Source organism: Corvus cornix, chromosome 3, assembly GCF_000738735.6.
Source record: "Corvus cornix cornix isolate S_Up_H32 chromosome 3, ASM73873v5, whole genome shotgun sequence".
Classification (NCBI taxonomy): Eukaryota; Metazoa; Chordata; class Aves; order Passeriformes; family Corvidae; genus Corvus; species Corvus cornix.
In genome coordinates, this window is record NC_047056.1 from 80,579,626 (window position 1) to 80,600,187 (window position 20,562).

The 20,562-nt window shown below is 36.4% G+C and overlaps 1 protein-coding gene across 8 annotated transcripts in view; it reads right to left on the minus strand.

Annotated features, from left to right (window-relative positions):
* DOP1A (DOP1 leucine zipper like protein A) overlaps positions 1 to 20,562 on the minus strand; it is a 61,958-nt gene that overhangs the window by 14,981 nt on the left and 26,415 nt on the right. For 6 of the 8 annotated variants that reach the window (XM_039568116.1, XM_039568114.1, XM_039568111.1 and 3 more), the window contains 16 exons: positions 18,875 to 18,989; positions 18,413 to 18,442; positions 17,784 to 18,017; positions 14,667 to 15,291; positions 11,452 to 11,726; positions 10,668 to 10,820; positions 8,828 to 8,928; positions 7,324 to 7,583; positions 4,623 to 6,630; positions 4,409 to 4,520; positions 3,354 to 3,536; positions 2,941 to 3,066; positions 2,474 to 2,608; positions 2,114 to 2,169; positions 1,522 to 1,626; positions 767 to 833 (listed from right to left, as the gene is read on the minus strand). In XM_039568116.1, the coding sequence (XP_039424050.1) occupies positions 767 to 833; positions 1,522 to 1,626; positions 2,114 to 2,169; positions 2,474 to 2,608; positions 2,941 to 3,066; positions 3,354 to 3,536; positions 4,409 to 4,520; positions 4,623 to 6,630; positions 7,324 to 7,583; positions 8,828 to 8,928; positions 10,668 to 10,820; positions 11,452 to 11,726; positions 14,667 to 15,291; positions 17,784 to 18,017; positions 18,413 to 18,442; positions 18,875 to 18,989 (4,585 nt within the window). The remainder of the gene's footprint in view (positions 1 to 766; positions 834 to 1,521; positions 1,627 to 2,113; positions 2,170 to 2,473; positions 2,609 to 2,940; positions 3,067 to 3,353; positions 3,537 to 4,408; positions 4,521 to 4,622; positions 6,631 to 7,323; positions 7,584 to 8,827; positions 8,929 to 10,667; positions 10,821 to 11,451; positions 11,727 to 14,666; positions 15,292 to 17,783; positions 18,018 to 18,412; positions 18,443 to 18,874; positions 18,990 to 20,562) is intronic. The other 2 variants (XM_039568117.1, XM_039568113.1) reach the window with 1 other exon arrangement.

The following is a 20,562-nucleotide window of genomic DNA, read 5'->3' on the forward strand; positions in this document are numbered from 1 at the left end:
GAAAAAACACCCCAAGCATTTTAAGAACTTCGTGCAGAAGGGCTGTATTCATTGTCCTGACATGTAGAAAATTCACATAACCAAATATAGAATTGCTTTCAAATCATTTCTATATTATCAGTGATTAATAACTCCACAAAAAATGAGAGCTTTTTCAACACATTATAAATATAAGAAGAAGATTTTAAAGAGTAATTTTGGACTACAGAACTGGTATCAAATAATTCTAGTACGTTCAAGTATCTAGTTCCAACCCCACTGCTGTGGACATGGACCCCTTGCACTGGACCTGGTTGCTCAGAACCTCATCCAAGTGGCCTTAAAACCACTTTCAGTGTCACTTTCAGTGACAGGGCATCCACAACTTCTCTGGGTAATCAGTTCTAGTGTCTCGCCACCTTCACAGTACAGATTTTTTTCCTAATATCTAATCTAAACCTACTTTCACTTTGAAGCCACTCCCCCTTGTCCTGTCACTGCATGCTCTTACAAATAGTCCCTCTCTGTCTTTCTTGTGGCTTCCTCCAGGTACTGGAAAGCCTTCTCTTTTCCAGGCTGAACAAACCCAATTCTTTCAGCCTTTTCTCTTAAGAGAGGTGCTCCATTGCTCTAATCAACTCAGTGACCCTTCTCTGGACTTGCTCCAAGAGGTCAATATCCTTCCTGTGCTGGGAACTGGAAGATCTTTAAGGCCCCTTTCCAATCCAGGCCATTCTATGATTTATTGTTCAATATTTTCAAAAGACACATACAACAAATTTCTTACCTGTAGATCTCTTTGATCTTTCTTATTCTCCAGACTCGGGTTTTTCATGATGAACTCATTAAGAACACTGAAAAAATACAGACGCAAATATGGATTTTCTTCTCACAATACATTATTTGGTAGTTTCCAGAGTTAGGACAAATCTGAAGACATTTATTTGCACAATATTTATTCACTAAACCCTCAGGGATTGCTACTTATCAATATTCCAGGAAACATCTTTTCAAGTTCCTTAGGTTAATTTTGATCATAAGGGTTTACTGAGAACATGTTTTACTTGATTATATACAAAATAGCTTTAGAGACAGTTTACTAGGGAAGCTAAAATACTGAAGAAAATGATCCTTGAAGCATTATACAGAAAATCATATTCAAAATTACATTTCTAACAGTCCATACACTGTTTCCATGCTGAGAAGTCAGCCCATTCTAGCGGGCTTCAAATACCTAAGAAATAGAAATTGTTGTTATTTTCTAGGAAAAATCAGAAACTTACATCTGTTGCTTAAAGAGCCTGAATCACTGAAATAATCATTAAGGTAAGGTCATGGCTTATATCATACTATAATATCAAATTTAATACATGTAACCATTCCTCAGAGAAGAAACTCATTTGGTCAGACCCACAGAACTCAGGCAATAACTCTACCAGTCAAAAGTAGGAGATAGAGATTTAAAACCACTAACGCTTCAGTTTAATTTCACACACTTACATTTGAGCTTATTTGGAAATTCCAAATATCACCAGCACTTACCCAAGTATGAGAAACTGTCCCGGGGCTGGAAGACCAACCTGTATGGAATCTTTTAACAGAAGCAGCAGTGCTGCCCAGCTGTCTACTAAGCTGGTCACTGGAATCCTAAGAGAGAGAGAGCAGCAATGTCACTGATGAGAACATCATCTCCCTTAGGTATTCCCCCAATTTCTTTCTACCGCACAACTCTCCTGTCAGATATTGGGAATCAACATCCTTATAGATTCTTTTAATACTAGGTTGCTACATCAAGTCATTAAGAAACAGATGAAGGCAGAAGAAGAGTATTCTCAAAAGATATGCTTTTCGTTACAAGGCTGGAGTGGCACCAATGAGTTACAGCACAACCAAGATCCTTGGGCAGGGAGCAGATTACCTGCAGGATTTTTAGGTGGGGGAAGAAAGGTGTTGCAGTACTAGGAACTCACAAAATAAATGACCTTTTTTTAATGAACCTACAGTTCAAACCCATTCTTTCTTCACTATTTGTATTACACAGACTATTCCTTATCCTATGACACAAAGATGTAAAATACTCAAATTGTTCATCTGCTTCCTGATGACAGAAATAAAATTTAGCTTCTTTTCTTACCTTTGAGTGTAAGCATAGAAAAATTGCAACATGCAGACTTCCAGTGAAAGATGTTTCTAGAAAAAGACGTGAAATCTGTGTCATCAGAAAGAAGTGGCTTTTTTTTCCCCTCACCAGGGTAAAATTGACAATGCTATAATGTCACTGCAGTGTCTAAACATATAACTTAACAGAATATTAAAAATGTCCTTTCAGACATCCCTCTGTAAATTATGTTTCTCTTCATTTACCTCTTAGATATAGTCAAAATTTTCCCATTGTGCTGCTCAGCTTTGTCAATGAAGTACCCATATCATCAGTGCTCTAAGCTTCATTAAGAGGACATCATACAAATCAACAGCAACTCTACAGTTTCCATACCTTGTCCTTTGCTATGGCTGGAGGTTGCTTCAGAACTTCTTTCACTGTTTGTATGACAGTCTCTGTTCTCATAACACTGATAGAGCGAACCAGCTCGACCAGCAGAAGTTGTTCTTCACCTGCTGCAGGAATAACCTAGAAGGATCAGATGTATGTCACAGATTATTACCACAGACAATGGTTATGCTAAAACTAAGGCAGCTGTCCTCATGGGATTAAAATGATAGCAAGTAACAGTTGCTATCTAGAGACTTGGTATCACCTACTCTTTCCCTGAAGAATTCAGGAAGATTATCCCATTCTCAAGTGGTACCTCCCTGACAGTACAGCTGTTATTTAGAAATACAAATATTGTCCATACATCATTGTATTTTTTTCACTGGGCTGTCTGAATTTTCTTCTTCCTAACACTAAACCACTTAAAGGTATTGCCACTCTTTGAAGTGACCACTGTAATATAAACATACCTTTGTCCTAGAAGTATTTTTGTTTTGCCTTCTTTCATTCCATACAAACGCAATAGCAGCCATGAAGTGAACACCATGATTCATTGAAATTGGACCCAAAAGTTCCAGAATCTGTTGCCTCAAATTCTGAAATATGGAAGCAGAACACATATTCCTTTAGATAAGCACCTCAGCATTATGTTCAAAACATTCTCTCTGCAGAAAGCAAAGAGATGACACGTTGCATTGAAGTGATACATTTTAGTTTAAAAGCATATTCAACACCCATTTATAAAAGCCTTGTTCGTGAGGTGAGTGAGTAGATGAGGACAAAGGTATTAAAACTCTATTTAGATTTAAGGGAAGGGAATTGAAATTACTTTGACAAAGGTATTAATGAACAACTTAAATGACACTATCCCTAATGTTCTGACCTTAGTTGACCCAAGATTAATAGTGGTAATGGATGCAGCAGCAGCAGCAGTAGTTTTCTCTGAAGAATCTGCAAGGTGCAGGATGCTCCAAAGTAAAGTCACAGAAGACATGATCATATGCAAGATAGAGAGGATCCCATTGCGTGCTTCAACCAAATGCTTCTGATCAACATTAACCAAAAGCTAGTGGGAGAGAAGAGGAAAGGAAGACTAAATAGCTACATAAACAGCACATTTAAAATAGAGTAAATTTAGACTTACCTAAAATGGGAGCTTTCAATCCTAATTGTTTTTCAAAAGTTTTTCAGTAATTTTTACAATATATAAAGGTTTTGAGACTATTAAAATATTGGAGAATCTTTTGATTGAGTTATGCAGTATCAAATGTACTCAACATGTGAGGCCTCATATCTACAGCAATCATTTTTGTACCCTCTGCCGATACCTTTGCAAAACAATTACTTCAGAATTTTAAGTGTAGCTAATACTCTAGGCAAAATAATTTACTTACATAAACAAACCCCACTTTTCAGTCGCTTTTAAATGAATGGAAAGCAAAGGGGTATAAGAATGGGAAAAAAGCACAAAAACATAACTACTGAGAAAACAGGGCAGAAGCTTCTTATGGAATCTGGACCAAATTCTTAAGACACCACGCTCAGAATATCAGATCTAAAAAGACAAGTTGTGAATATACAGAAGGAGCCAAAAGATAATGTTTAGACATCTTGCAAAATGAACACAACAAAGGCAGCTCTAAAAGTGGCATTTTAGAGGTCTGAAAGTTAAGGAATTAATACTTTAGTTATTTCAGGGTAACTAAAAACAAACAAAATAAGCAAACAAATGTAAGAGTATTCTCTTAAAACTATCATCCATAGAAACTTGTTTTTCTGTTTGAAATATGTGTATTGTCAATAAGCCCCCCATATTTACAGCTAAGACAATATATTTGGTATTTTTGTCACTCAGATCTTCGTAACTGTTAATATAATCACAATCCTTGATTGGACATGTACTACTTAGAAACCTCTCAGATACCAAGATAAGTTTACCTGATGATACTGTGTAGATGGATCCAGGAGGCAGTAATGAATTATTGTTGTGATCCCTTCTAATAAAGTGAGAACCATATCTGGGGGAGTGACTGATGCCATCCAGAGAGGCCTAAAAGAGGAGATTCATTTTAAAATAGGTTAATCTGATAGTAAAGTAATTCAACACAATCAAACATACTTAAAAAGATTATACATCTCTACATACACATACCTATTATCAGATAATCCTGTTTCATATTTATACTGCTGAATTAAATTATCCAAGTTCCTGCAGAGCTGAAGAGTCACTGAAACAACCACCCTTTGAAGAACTTTTCCCATGTAAGGCAACGTAGAAGTGATAAGGCCAATCCACTGGGGATGCATTTTGCAGGCACAGTGCTGGTGCAAAGCTCGTATCACTGCGCAGAGAAACATGCCTTGGCAGGTTATTGGCTGGGAATGTAAATACTGCAGAGAAGTCATCGGCTGCTGGGGACAAATGTGCTCCAAGTCTGTTATGACAAAGTCAAACCCCGTTTCATTTTCCTCAGGCACAGTCATTACTCTGTGTTCCAGCACAATCAGCCGCTGAAGTACTTTCAAAAGTTGTGACTGCAGAGTACTACCATTGTCAAATTCATCCTCGGAAAAATTTATAAGGCTGTCTTCAGAGAAGCCTTCTTCTACAGCCACTATATTTTTTCCAGCTATCTTTTCACTGTGCCACTTCTGGGCACTGAAGATAGAAGACAGCAGACAATGCAGGATCACTTTCTGAACCTTGCACTTGGACAACATGTCTGAAATAAAACTAGGAAAGCCCTTGGCAGAGCTTTCTATCACTTTTGCCAACTCAGCAAAGAGAAGTGTCAGAATTTCTATACTCATCATTTGCATATTGCGGTTTCCTATGAGGTCTTGTGAGGTTACTTTAACGTGAGTTGGATAATGGCTCCGCATGTAGTATAAACACAAGGAAATAAGAATTTCTATGTACATGGAGCTCCGAAAGTTATGGTTAGAATCAACTGGGATGTGACTATAGAAATCCTTGCCCATAACAGATATTCGATGCCTGGCTAGAAGATTTTGGAGCAATGAAAGCTGTGGAGTGTATGCATTGTTGACACTGGTAGTGGAGATGGCACTTACAAAAGCTGAAGGATTTGTTTTCAGAATGGCTTTAATTGCAGAAAAAGCATACAATGTCCTTGAAGAGTCGTACAACTGGAGATAAAGCAGCACATGTTGATACAGTGGATGGATATTGAAGTTCGGAGATTTTCGCATTCCTGGGGATCCCACATCACTTTCTATTTCTGAAATTTCTCCTTCTCCACAACTGTACCAATTTTCTAAATCAAGACCATCACTAAAGAAGACATTTGTTTGTTTAAGCTTTTCTGTTTGTGCTTTCTTCTTCTCTTCATCTTTCTTTTTGGCTATTTTTACCTTAGGTTTTGCACCTGGTTGCTTACCAGCCTCTTTAACAATAGTTTCTTTTTCTGACATTTTTTCTGGCGGCTTTCCTTTAAAGCTGAACTGAATACTACTGTGGCTACGTTTCCTAGATGTTGATTCAGTGGAAGAAAGAGTGAGATCAGAGAAAGATTGCTGGCTTTCTGCAATACAAGGTGAAGAGTTATTTCTTGAAATTTCATCTCCTAAACTCTCAAGTCCAGTCTCAGTTGAGGCTGATAGTAACTGTGAGCTGTCATTACTAAGTAAACTACTCTGGCTACTTTGAATATTTTGATCATCACTTTTTCTAGCCTCTACAGAGTTATCCAAAGAGCTGAATTTACATGAAGTATCCTCAGAGTGTAGACTGTCTTTAACCAGTTCAATCTCTTCTCCAAGACCACTTACAACTTTGCATATAAGATCTGTAACCACTTGTTGCACAATTTCATCAGGTGAGTCTTCTTTCAGAGTCTGAGAGCTATCTTGAGCACTCAGGCTTTCTGTTTCCACTTCATAACTGATGTTGTCTCCAGTAGATGACTGAGAACAGCCAGAATCAGAACTCTGCAGTATTTCAGCTTGATGATCAGGAAGGTCAAAATCAGACACGACCATTGGTATGGTCTCACTGCTGGTACTTAACAAGGAAAGCCTGTCACTCAGAGGATTGACAGTCAGGCTGAAGTTCTCCATTTCATCCACACCAAGTTGTTTCTCATTGCCTTCTTTAGGTATAATAAGTTGTCCTTGGCTTACAGGCATGTGGGAGAATGCTTGAAGAAGAACACAAAAAAAGTATACATATAAGATTTTGTTCTTCAGAATAAGCATTCAGAATTAAAACTTAGAATTGAAACTATTATTGAGACTTCAAATTAGAAAGGCATGGTAAATAGTGTCTTTCCAGTTCACAGCTGAAAAAATATGTTAATAAGCAAATGACACATTCATAAAAACAAAGCAAAATTATTTTAGCAGTACACCTTAGCAAAACAACATCATTCTCTATGAAATATTGTACAGTCTTATCTGCTTTAGTTTTCACAAAAAAAAGAATTAGTAAACTCTAAACTAAAATTACACAATACATGCAAACACCTTCAAAACCTATTGGTACATTTTCAGCCAGCCTCACGTCAGTGGTCATAATTCATAAAAACGTTTAATTTCTTGGTTAAGCTTCAAGCCATTTTCTTATGTTCTACCAAGATTCAGTAAGATGTAAGAAAATGCTCTGCATTAAAATACTTGCATATCATTTTAATTTAGAAACAACAAAACTTCAAACAGTAGTTGGGACACACAACCTTGAATTAGGAAAAAACCACACAAATGGAAATATAAGCCATAGCTATTCCAACACTTTTTTGAGTTACCCTCAAAAATTTCTACTATGTTTTTAACACTGCATGTAAACAGCAAGCAAAGAAATTAGGGAACTTCCTACAGTCTTCTTGCGTACATACCATCAGCACAGCTAAACTTCTGCATGAACTGCTTTTCATTTTCTTCTTCAGGGTGATTGGGAGATTTAGTCCAGTAACATTCAGCCTGTACTCGCTGAACAGAAACTCGCTGAGTTTTTGGATGGAGAAGCAGTAGGAGCAAAGGTTCAAGAACCCTTGCAATATCATGTCTTTGAAGCACTTGATTTAACCAGGCTTGTCCCACTGACCAGGTAGAACCATCCAAGCTATTGAGGCTGTCCAGCATGATAAACAAAGATCTAGAAAGGAAAGAAGATTGAATCTAGCGGATATTGTACACTACTCACAGAGTAATCCCATTTTAATCTGATATATGACCAATTTTAATGTCAGTACATACAGTCTTCTCCACATAAAGCAGTATTTTTTTTGAATCAAAACTTTGAACCTGATCTTTATATTTTAGTCTAGTCTAATGAAAGAGTGGGCAGGAAGAGCTAGTAACAAAGTCAGTTATAACAGTTGCTCTAATAGTAGCAATTGTATAGTCAGATCAAGTATTTGCACAGTTATCAGCATAACAAACCTTTGTTGACTTTTAACTGGTATGCCATTAAAAAATATACAACTTTAAAAGCCAATTCACAATGATATAATGAAAACATTCAGAGATCTTGTCTTCAAGAACAGAGAAGAGAAATATACTTGACAATTCAGACATTTCTACTATCATTATTTTCTTCTTTTAACAGTTTTAGCCTTGAGAATCCTTTTCAGATTTATGGAAAAACAGTATATACATATTGGACTCTGAATTTTACCTATTGTTTTACATTCTCTAGTAGTACATGTTCATAGGCTTTTAGCTGTACACACAGAATTTATCACCCCTTAAGTGACAGTATAAGACAAAGAAATAACAACCTTTTTACTCTACTCCCTACAGCTTAGTATGCAATACAAAATCTAAATAAACACTTTTCCACAACATTTGTGCTAGCTGAGAAGGACAAGACTAGTTCAGAGTCTGGATCTTCAGTCTTTTCTAAGAAGATAGTCCAATACCACAACACGAAACAGAAATCCTCTGCTGCTTGCCATAAATAACCTCTTACACAAAATACAGATTAAACAAAAGAACTCATACTTTAGCACTTGCTTTCAGTTTGGTTCTCAAGGTTTTTTGTTAAGATTTACTGTTACTTTCTACTCCATATAATTCTGGGTTGACTTCTGTCTCCTGCTTGCTTTTATCAAAACACAGCAAGAACTCAGATATTAAGCTCAATATATACCACAGTGATGGTCAATGAATATTGTGACCATTCCTTTCCCACTCTTTATAGTTTCCAGAAAAATTTACAGCTGACATAATCATCACTGTGAAAACTATTTTGTCTAACACAAATTCATTTCTTATCCTTCTTCCCTGCTCTCACAGCTGTAGTTCTTGAATTTTTAAATGCCCTATGTTGCTAGTATAATACCATCAAAGATTTTGAAGTAAAATTATTTCAACTGAATTACACTTGCAGGCACCAACCTGTCAAAGGTGCGGCCAAAGGAAGAAGATTTGTTAATATGAAGATCTCGTGTGAGATGCCATAGCACTGCAAACTTGGCATGAGCTTCCATTCTTACTCTCTGTGGGCCAAATTATAAGTTAGATCTAGCAGAATGTAACAACTTATGACAATAACTGGAAAAAGAAAGAGTCACAGACCATCCTAAAAGATATAAGATATAATGAAATTAACTTCTGACTGTGCATTCAAGTACTACTTTCTAATCTTAAAAACAGTAATAGCCAACAATAGGTGTCTGTGAGCAATTTAGTATCATGAAAGGATCCTCCCCTATCTTGATCTTGGCTTAGTTTCAAAGTTTTGCCTGTCTCTTTCTAGCCAACTTATTTTTCTTCCATTACTACCATGCTAGAAAGAAACAGAAGAATTTTCTAGGTAGACATGTAGATAGAGTTCTTCACTAACATGTCAAATTTAGCTCTGGAACAAATTGGACAAATAGGACATGCTTACTGCCCAAAGGACTTCTAATAACTGGCAATAACATGTAGAATATTTCATAGAATCATAAAATATCCTGAGTTGGAAGGCACCCACAAGGATGACTGAAGTCCAACTCGGGATATTTCATGGCAAAAATTGTGTAAAGTAACAATTGTTCTCTCTCTCTGTTTACTGAAGCTGATCAAGGCAAAGAGTTATTCCAGCAAGGCTGCAAACAACAGTAAATGTCATGATATGATTTGAACACATGTATAAAAACAGCTTCATCCAAAAGACAAGAAAGCTAGTAAGCATTTGTAGGAGTGAACAAAGCACAGCAATCAGGACAATTACATCAAATAAATAATCAAAATTACTTTCAAGTACAATAAGGGCTTAAACTAAATTGCTAGATGATAAGCAGAGACAAGAGGACAAAGATTTTCACTTGTTTGTTCTTAAAATATGTGGTTATAAGAAACAAACAGTAGGTATATTTACCTTTAACCGAGGTGAGACAAAACCAAAAACTGTTAAAACCACTGACAATCTGGCATACTTGCAGGCTTGATTTACATCATACAACTTAAGAAGCTTTGCAACAGCTTATAAAACCAGTATCTGCCATAGTAATAAAACTTTAAGTAAAAGCTATGAAAATTACACAAAAGACATAAACAGTTCACATTAAACAAACTAAAAATAAAACAAAACGTCTTCACACCAAAACAAAAAAACAAGGGAGACAGCAGCAATCTAGAAAGTAAAGCAAACATCACTTGCATTTAGAAAAAAAAATGCTGCTCACAGGAAAATAATCCACAACACTGCTGCACATGGCTCACATTCACTCTTGTTGACCTAGTAACTCTGGTAGAATGGCAAAAAGGCACACAACCATGAGTTGCTAGAGTGCGTAAGCAAGTCATTGCCATTCATACTGTTGGGGCTGTGAAAATAGTTCATATACCTGAAATTTAAAGCACTGCAAACACCTCAACTCGAATGTCAAATTGACAGCCTCTACGTGAAACAAATTTCTAGGCGAGGAAAAAAAATAAGTGAAGTACCTGCCATGACAAGAACTCCTACTAACAACAGCAAAAACTAAGCACATGCTTTAAGTATTGGGAAGCATCACATGACTTTTGATAAGCGATAAAGTCTCCTGCGTAAGTCTGTTGCTGAATGCTTTGTCTAGCATGGAACTAGAGGCTCATCACAGACTTAAAATAACATTTGAAACAATGTAAGTCAACGTTTTTTCAATATTGAAGTTATTCATACTCTCCTCTGAAGGACCAAGTCCTTTTTCTAAATATATTTCTATAGTTACATAGTTTACATCTTTAAGTAAATACATGAACAACTTGCCTTGTCTCTGTGAGTCAGCTGCTGACTAATAACATCTTCACAAATGCTAGAAGACGGGACGAGGTTGTGCAGCTGGTAGAAGAGCTCCACACTCTTCTGATGATGCTGAGGAGTTCCATCACCCAGCTGGTCCCAAAGAGTTAAAGCTATGTGCTTTGTACATGAAAAGAAAAGTTGCAAGAGACACAAGTGAATGACTATCATGCCTTGTTTTGCTCCATGCAACAGTGGGAGACATCACATCTGATGACACCCTATGACCAAGAGGCAAACTGTAAAATGGTTCCTTTTGTACAAACAGAAGGGTCTGTTTGAAACACTACAATAACTTACTACATAAAAAATTCCTGTTAAGGAGTCAGAACAGAAATAAATTTTCATTGAAATATAATTAACTCCATAATATACCCTGCTGCTGATTATCTTTTGCAAAAGATTTCTTACATAAATTACACAAATGCAAAGACTGTTTACCAGAGTCCTACACTACGCACATCTCAGTTTCCTACTTTTTCTGATTAATGCTGCTATTCAATCAGGTTTTGTTTATATTTTTAAAATATTAATTTAAACAAGGATTTTCACACAAGTGGTCAGTAACAGAATCACAGCAGGAAAACTTACTGTGTATTTAATTTAGATTCTAACACAAGTTACAACTATTATCAAAATATTCAGCAAGAAAATTTGCTTTACAATACCAAGAACAGTAAAGGGGCCAAGACTTATTCTTCACCGGACAGGAAAAGTCTAAAGAAAACAGCAACGAGATACTGCATCTAACCTTGAAGAAATCTGTCTTTTCAGCCATGTATCTCAGATTGCCTTGAGTAAGAGGAGGTCTGATGACGACAGCCACTCTTCCCTGGTTAGGACTAAGAGGCTGAGCAGTTTCCACGCTGTTCAGATTTTCTCCAGTGACAAGAGCAACAGATTGAGTCAATCCAACCAAGTCCATCACGAGGGAAATAGTAACACCCTGAACACTGAAATCGCTTGCCTGCTTGCAAGCATTCATTAAAGTCTGTAGCCACAGTGGAGGCTGTACTTGTTCACAGTCTGAAATAAAAATCACAGATTATACGTTCATTTAACAATCTAAATATTATGGATTTTTCCTTTTGTATTCCATAATTATATGTGCAATTGTCCCTTCATATTTCAATCTGCCCATTGTATGGGTTTAGGAAAATGTATGCAAGTGGAAGATACTTCCTGATGTATCTTTAAAATAATCCAATTAAGAATGCAATACTGTATCACTTCAAACATTTAGTAAAGACTGAATAGAAAAATGTGAACAAGGAAGAGAAAAATTTTGTGGAAATGCAGTCAGATGATTTCCTACTTTAGGCAAAACTGAACTTCTAGTTCATCCTTTCATCCACTTTCCTTCCTCACAAAATTCTTCATTGGCAATCACATCTTAACACTCTAGATAGTAGTCTGGAATAATTCTGTAATATATTTTATAGTGCCTAGGATAATATCATATATTATAACATACATGCAGATTGATTTTAAATTGACAGAAATATATTTGCCTGGCAACACTTTAAAAATAGAAGTTTCTGTGAAAATTGACAGTTTGGGTGAAGAACTATGGTCCTATTAGACCATACTCTGTTTTCACTGTACATTGTAGTTTCCCCCTTCTTACTGTCCCCTCACTTTATCAAGCCATACTCTGGGTTGATACTGGAAGTGTCTTTCTCCAAAGTCCACAGTCAACTGTCCAAGTTAATATTGCACCCTTTTATTTTAGAGATACCAAAGTAACTTCTCTTAAAACTTCAAAAGGACTCCATTGATCATGTTCTTAAAAAGGCAAATGCATCTAGAATGAGATACAAGTGAAGAAGTGTTATTTAATAGGTGCAAATACAGCACCCTTTTATAATCAAGAGAAGAATGATGCACTTTCTAATTTATATCCACAGCTCCACTGGAGCCTAAATATACCTAACAATTCCATATATTGCTCTAGAGTTTACAGATTTAACCATTGTTTTCAGCTTCACTCAGCTCCCTTTTTAATTTCCTCAATTGAAGATAGCTGAGAAATTAGGCACACAGCAGAATTAAAGCACAATTATGTTCTATAAACATCAAATTAACTTGACTCCTTCAAATAAACAGACTGATGACTCTCACCAACGATTAAGAGCTATTGGGTCACATCATTAATGCAACCCTTCAAAAACACATTCCAAATTTAGGAACCCTTAGATAAACAAAGCCTCTTCTGCAGTATAAAAACCTTGTGTCAATAGGGTAGTGTGAGAATTATGGAAACTACTTTCTTCCACTCTCTGTTCCAGTAGAATTCTCTATTATGGGAAGTAGGACTCCTGGACAGCTATACAGCCCTATTTCCATCTGCCCTGCCATTCTATACAACAGGTGTTTACATTTGGAACAAAATACTTCCTGTTGGTTTTACCCACCTACAATTTATGCTTATTCCTCAAAGTTACACTGTTTAATAGACTGCAGATGAGATCTCACAAATGGAAAAGTTCAGATGATGAACAAGAAACACAAATCCAAGACATTTAACAAAGGATTGAAAGGTGAAAAGGATTCCTAGAAGCACTGCCCTCATATGAGGCACACACTACTCAAGCTCTACAGGCTCTCTGCTCTACAGTGCACAAGGCAGTGATAATCAAGTGCTGTGTGCATTGAAAAGTAATAAGCAAACAGCTGACATTTTAGTCTTTGGACACAACACTCATTTGTAGACTGTTTGGGAGAAAAAAACCAAAAAAACATTTCACATTTTCAGGGTCATGCTATAAAAGCACAAATATTCTGTGATAGATCTTTTACAAAGGGCAGCAGATCTTTGGTATTGTCATACTCCTAATTAATAAACAGCTATAACCAAATTGCCTTCAACTGACATAAAACTGACATAAATATTTTATATGTCTGGATGTTATGAAGTCAAATATATGCTCTGCTCATGGCTATAATGAAGACTACGTAACATATCTTAAAGACCATAGAAACAGAAGCAGTCATGTTAAATTGGCATGCTTGCTTCCAAAACCAAACAAACTACTCATCTCCAAGCACCGCCCACCACTTAGCCCAGATTTGAAAACTGCAAATAAGAACAAAAAGCTGCAACTATGAAATTTCCTAGAAAAAAATTAAACCAGAGATGACCGTGACAGTAGCCAAAATTAGTGTTACTATTTCTTGCATTCTCCAAGCATATCCACCATGAAAATATTTTAAGGAGCAACTCTCAGACTGCAGATCAGAAGTGGATCCAAAATTGGAACTGTAAAGTGAAGACTTTACAATCTGTAAAAATGATTGTTCATCCTAAAATGTCACATTTCACTGTAATCAATAACTGTCAATGTTTTAATCATGTCTGTATCTGAACAATTTCATCTATCTGTGAACATAGCCATACCTCACCAAAACTCACCATTTTTATTTTGTTTCTTAATGCAATCATAGCTAGAAGAATTTTTTGCAAGAACTGTTCCTTTAATAGGAGCAAAGTAGAATTAATTAAATTTCTTAGCTGGTATGATTTTTATTGGACAGCAGCTTACAATTCCCATGTATTGCCAAAGTGATCAATGTGCATATCAATCCAAAATTGATAAGAGGAAGCTAAAAACATATTTGATGTGAGCTGTGGCTATTGCAAAATATGACAAAGAGAACACTGTGGATCCATACAGTAGAGAGGAAGATTCAACAATCTAGATTCTACTCTCAGGCTTCAGTTTGCATCATTTATATTTTTTCACCCCAATATTAATTAGTGTCAAATTCCATGCAGCAATATTCTCAAAAATCTATGAGAAAATAATTTAGTTTCCAAATGCAAACCAATTGATACAGAAGAAGACTTACATTTCTGAGAGGAACAGCAAACAGCAACACATACAAAGCATGATACTATAAATTTTTTTGGCAGAAAAAGAAAAATTATCATTTTAAAAACAAAGAACAAATGAGAGTGCAGCTTACCAACTTCAGGCTTCCCAGGATGTAATTCTGAAGTGCGGTTTCCCTCAGCAATGTAAACGGGAAAGCTCGAACATTCAAGATAGAGCTGACAAGCAGCAGTAAAGGCAGGAAGGTATTCTTTCGGTGTTTTCTTCTTGTTTGTTTTCTTCACCTTAGCATCATCTTGTGATTCTCTGTCCCATTTTGTGCTCTGTCCTTGCACTCTAGTGGGATCTACTGGAAGCTCTGTCCCTAAGGGCTGAGACAAGGAATTACTCTGAATGATATACAGGTTGATAAATCTAGTTAAAAACTGTTGGACATATTCCAAACAGCACTGCATTGCAGTCTTTTGGATCGTTTTCCCACTACGAGTTGCTGTCCCTTGGGCCATTATGGAAGGAGGCTGTACAATGGTCTCCTCAGAACCCACAGTTGATGCTGTCTCAGTCTCTGAGGATGCGCTACCAACAATAGGAATGCCAGGTGCACCGTGACCTTCATTCAGTGCTCTGTCAATGTCATCAGTTGTATCTGCCTGGTATTGTACGAACTCTGTGAATCCACTTTCTGATGATCGACTGCTTGGAGGATTTTCACCATCTTCAAACACATCATTAGGATTTTCAAGTGACACTGATGGCACCTGAGTAAAATAAAAGTTTAATGGCTGTTCAAAATAGGTTATTTAGGTCTTAGCAAAAAAATATTTATTAGGGTCTTCATTTGAAAGCAACAATTTTATTCCAGAGATTTAAATGTATTCATACAAATACATTTTATGCAAAATGATGTTTGGTGTTTCAGTAACCCTGCCAGACTAAGCTAACATTAAAAAAGAATTGTTTATCAAGTAAAACATTTTAAATACTATTGGTTTTAACATTTTCTTCATATCATAATCATGTCTACTCTATTATGAAAGAATGCTGAAATGCATAGGTATTATTAGTTTATATTAGTTTATATATAGCATCATAAACTATCAAATACAAAGTTATAACTACAAAAATATATAAACTTTTCATTTAAAAACTGATAATCATTTGCAACTAGAAAAAAGATAAAATCATCTTGAAATGAGAAAGAGAGGTTGCTGCAGCAACAACAGATCTTCATGACTCGTTATATGTCTTAATTCCTTATCAGTTCAGAATACCCACAAATATGACGAATGGCTTTTACTCAGAAAGCACCCACAGTGGCTTTCTGCACTGCTCTGGCCCTTTGCAGTCTTAGTAACTGGTAGCATAGTCTCTGTTTCCTGGTGAGAATGTGAGGTGGGGAAACAACTGAAACAGAAATGCGTGAATCAGTGGCAGTAAATGCAGGTGCCCACTTCTTTCCAATCCGTCATCTTACTGGCAAGGGCAGATGTTGCCCGGGACCTAAGAGGCACAGAAGTCGTTTTGACTCTAATCACCAGCTGTCTTAAATACAGAACTTGAGCATAATGTAATAATATGAAAAGCTTCTTCATGAATAAATAAAAACACTGACATTATTATACACAGTGAATTCTGTGGTAATACCTCAAACAAATTTCCATTCTTATACCAGAGATGGTATAAGAATGGAAATTTGTTTGAGGTATTACTACAGAAAACAGTGAAACCTATGTACTAAAAATCTTGGAGAGAGATAAATGATGACTCCATTTTATAAAATACAATCTAAAAATGATTAGAAGCATGGCAAATCATTTCACTATCTTTTAAGAGAGACTGTGGCCACATAAGAGTCAGTTGTAATCGGAAGCAAAAGGCCACTGAAGGTTCAAGGGGCAACATCATTCAATTAAAAGAGGGTTTCTTAAAAAAAAAAAAAAAAAAAAAAAAAGAAAAAGAGGCAACCAAAAAAACCCCCAAAACCCATAAAGAACAAAATCAGGAAGGTATCAATTAGCTAGAAAGAATAAGGATAGGATCCTGAATAAAGGATGCTGGAGCCCTAATTGACAAGGTGAATGTGAGCCAGCAGTGGGCTTCTTTGGTGAATCAGGCCAGCCACATTTAGGACCATATCAGCAAAAGTACTATCAGCAAATCAAGGGAAGTAATTAGTCCCCTCTGCTCTGCAGTTTTAGGTCCACAACCAGAATATTGTATCCAATTTTGGATTCATTAGTACAAAAGAAACACTGATGTACTGAGTAAGTACAATGGAAAGTCACTACAGGTGCTCCTGACAGAAGAAAAGCTCAGAGAGTTGGATTTACTCAGTTTAAAAGAATGCTACAAGTTGTGGAGCAGGTGAAGATGTCTTTATTGCTGTCTGTGAGCTCCCACTAGGCCGCTGAAAAGATGGAGGTGTGCTCAGCAACCCACAGTGAAAGAACACAAGGCAACCAACACAAGCTGCAGCAATGGAAATTCTGATTAAATAACACTGCAAACAAACAAGCTGTACAGAGAAGTCGTGGTAACTTCATCCTTGGAGATATTCAAAATTAAGACAAATATGATCCTGAGTGACATGACCTAGCTTTAAAGTAAAATCTAACTTTGAAATCAGCCCTGCTTTGAGCAGTGCCCTGCAACTGTCACTTCCAACCTAATTTATTCTATGATGTTCCTCAAGTTTCTTCAGCTGGAAAACAAGGATTTCAGGGCATGTCACTTAACACACCTCACAGAGCCATGGTTGCATAGAGCAAAATGGTCAAAGTTAAAAGAGAAATAGCTGCTGGCTGGTTTCTTTTATTTCTTTAATAAACAATTCTAAGAACTTAACAGTGACAGTAAAATATATGATGGGTATTAAACCAAGGCACATAAATTGGGTGAGAGAAGAATTTACATATGCCTGATACTTAACCAAAATGGTAAATTCTTTTCAATCCAGTTTTTACTTCATCATACTCTTGAAGTGCATTACAAACTGTAGTTGATTAGCTCTTTCTTAGGCTCTGATTCTGAAGTAATTTATACATGTGTAATATTAAATATGGGTAAAAACCCTTAAGAACCAAGAAATTTTACAATTATAAGTTATTTTGATTACCCAAGTTTCACATATATTGTGATATCTAAATCTAATCAAAGGCTTGTAGTGTGTTCAACATAGACTTAGAAATCACATTTCTCTTTTCCACACAAGAAGTATTTTTCCAAGATGCTGCAAAACCTGGTCAGTTACCTTTTTATTTTCCCATTCTTTGATAGTGCTGCTGTGTCCAGCAGGAAGCTGCAGGATACCATCTGTACCAGCAGAGAGCAATGGAGGCTGAACCTTACTAAGGATCTTTGAGCAGAGTCTGAGAGAATCAGTAAGCTCAGACAAGTGCAAAGTAGGAAGATGGCTCGTCAACGCAGAAATCATCCTGAGCAACAGCTGAGGCAAGTGCTCTGTCTGTATTTCAATGTAAGTCTCCTAGCAAAGTAATAATAAACTTGTTAACTGTAACACTAAATTCCACCCTGAAAGTTATTTTCTATAATAGAGGTACCTATCTACGTAACTGTTCTAAACATATAGAACATAGAAAAAGGAAAATTAATATCTTAATATCCAAGAATAAGAAATACATGCTTTTCTAAAAAATATTTACAAAATTAACTTTAAAGTTGGGTAACAAACAAATAGAAATATATTTAGCTCTTTTTCAAACTAGTACATATTGTTCATTACACAACAAATACATTAAAAAACCTCACAAGAAGGCTGAAGAACGCTATTATTACTTTATTAATATTAAGATAAAAGTTTAAGAAGGAAAGATAAATGAGTTATTAAGAACTAAAGGAAGAACAGGCTGATTGCCATACCTGACACAGCACTCTCATACTTCTAGTAGGCTTTGAAATGAGAAAGCAAAGAATTGAGGAAAGACAGCTATAGAAAAAACAGTTCCAACAGTCTTTGCTACACTAAGCAATGACAACAGAAAAAGAAGATACATCTTATCATGACATTTAAAAGATCCTTAAAAGAAAACTGCACATTTAAACTAGCATATCAAACTACAAAAGACTATACTTGCAATGAACACACAGAAAAGAAAATAAGGACAAAGTAAATTTTCAGGTATAAGCATCATAAACCCACTTCAATTATGTCCAACCAGTCTATCAAGAATCATACAATGAACCAAAACCTTCTTTTAATGTTGTCCACCAATTTATGTCAATATATTTTCAGAAGAAGCAATTAATAAAGTATATAGAATATTTCTGCAGGCTATAAATATACAGCATCCTGGTATTAATAAAGAATAAAGCAATTCTTACCAAAGAAACAATATCCAACAAAAAATCCACTAACAAGCAGAAATTTGTCAGAGGTAACTCTGATTGCTCACTATCACTTCCAGGCCCAGTTTGAAGTCTGGCATGTAAAGTCCTCCTGCAAAATTCAAATGGGGTTTCATAATATTTTCCCCTCCTCCTTATATTGACCATATTTCTGTAACTTAATGCAAAGTTGTATATATTGGGAATAATCACTACAAACCAATAAGTAATCTCTCATTTTACTGTTAAGTAGCTCATTTGGCCCCTAGCCATTCTTTCAGAAAAAGCAGCAACCAGCCTCTCAGTGTAAAATAAACAGTCTTCATTTGTAAAATAAGGAAATTCAAGCTACAGAAAATTGAGCATGGAACTTAGATAATACAGCAGCTCATGGGGGGGGGGGGGGGGAGGGGGGAGGAAATCAAACCAAAACAAATTCTCCACGTTTCATTTATTTATAAGGCAATTTTGTATCCATGTTGACAGTAACACTACTTATATGTAGTGAAATACTCACCTGCATGTTAGGTGGCTGCAGATGACTTTCCTTACTTTAGTGATTCAGCCCAACACACAAAAATCAAGTCACAGACATCTAGATCAACCTCTCACACTGAGCAGGACTGCTAAAAACACTAGACAAATTCGTCCACAGTTTTGTCTAGCAGAGTTCTGGAAATCTCACAAGAAAGCTCCACAGCCTTCCTGGCTTCCACTGTTGCACCTCTTCCACTGCTGCACAATGTTCTTAGCAAAGCTTTTCCCAAAGTCCAACCTGACCACTTGAGTGAGCACTTGTTGCTGTCCTTTGTTTTCCATCAGCTGTTATAAAAAGTATAGCTGTATGAACTTTGCAAATGCCCTTCAGGAAATCAAAGGGTGCCATTCAATTTCCCTCTTTGCCAGGCTAAATCAAACTCACCTACCTCAACCTTCAGTGCAGTGTCCTATGACTGACCAGCTTAGCAGTTTCTCTACTAGAGTCTCTTCAGTTTCTCAACACTTCTCAGGTGGAGTGCCCAAAGCTGGACACAATAATCCACATCTTAGAAACACTAAGTGAAAGGAAAAATAACTTCCTTTCACCTGCTGCCCATAGTCCTCACAACATAGCCCAAGACACAGTTTTCTTTAGTTATGACAGCACACTGTTGGCTCATAGACAAATTTGTGTCCAAGTATCTTAATATTTTATCAAGTAACTCTATAAGCAACAAAAAAAATTTCTACAAATTTCATTTGAAATCTCTGTATCATCTACCCCTTGCCACAGCAAAAACCCCTACTCTTCTGTGGACCCTTCATCCACTTCCCTCCTGTTAATATTTTCAATTTTCCCTGATTTACGGTTTACTATTTTCTCCTGTAGCCCTCCTTGTCATCCACAGGATGATGATGATCTACACCCTTCTTTTTCCCTAAAAGAGCAGGAAAAATTACAACACATTGGGTTTCTGGCAAATCTGTCAGTTTTACCAAAAGCGATTTGTACAATGAGTAATCCTGTGCTGGCCAGACAGAACAAAAACCAGCTTTGAGATCACTCTGGGGTCCTCCCCTTCAGTAGAGGCGGTAATTCTATCTCTTGATTTAACCCAGACAATGAGTTTGTGAGGACTCATATTGCTAAGACACCTAATCACACCAGATTAAAATCAGCCAAAAGATTGATGTTAGAGGGATGG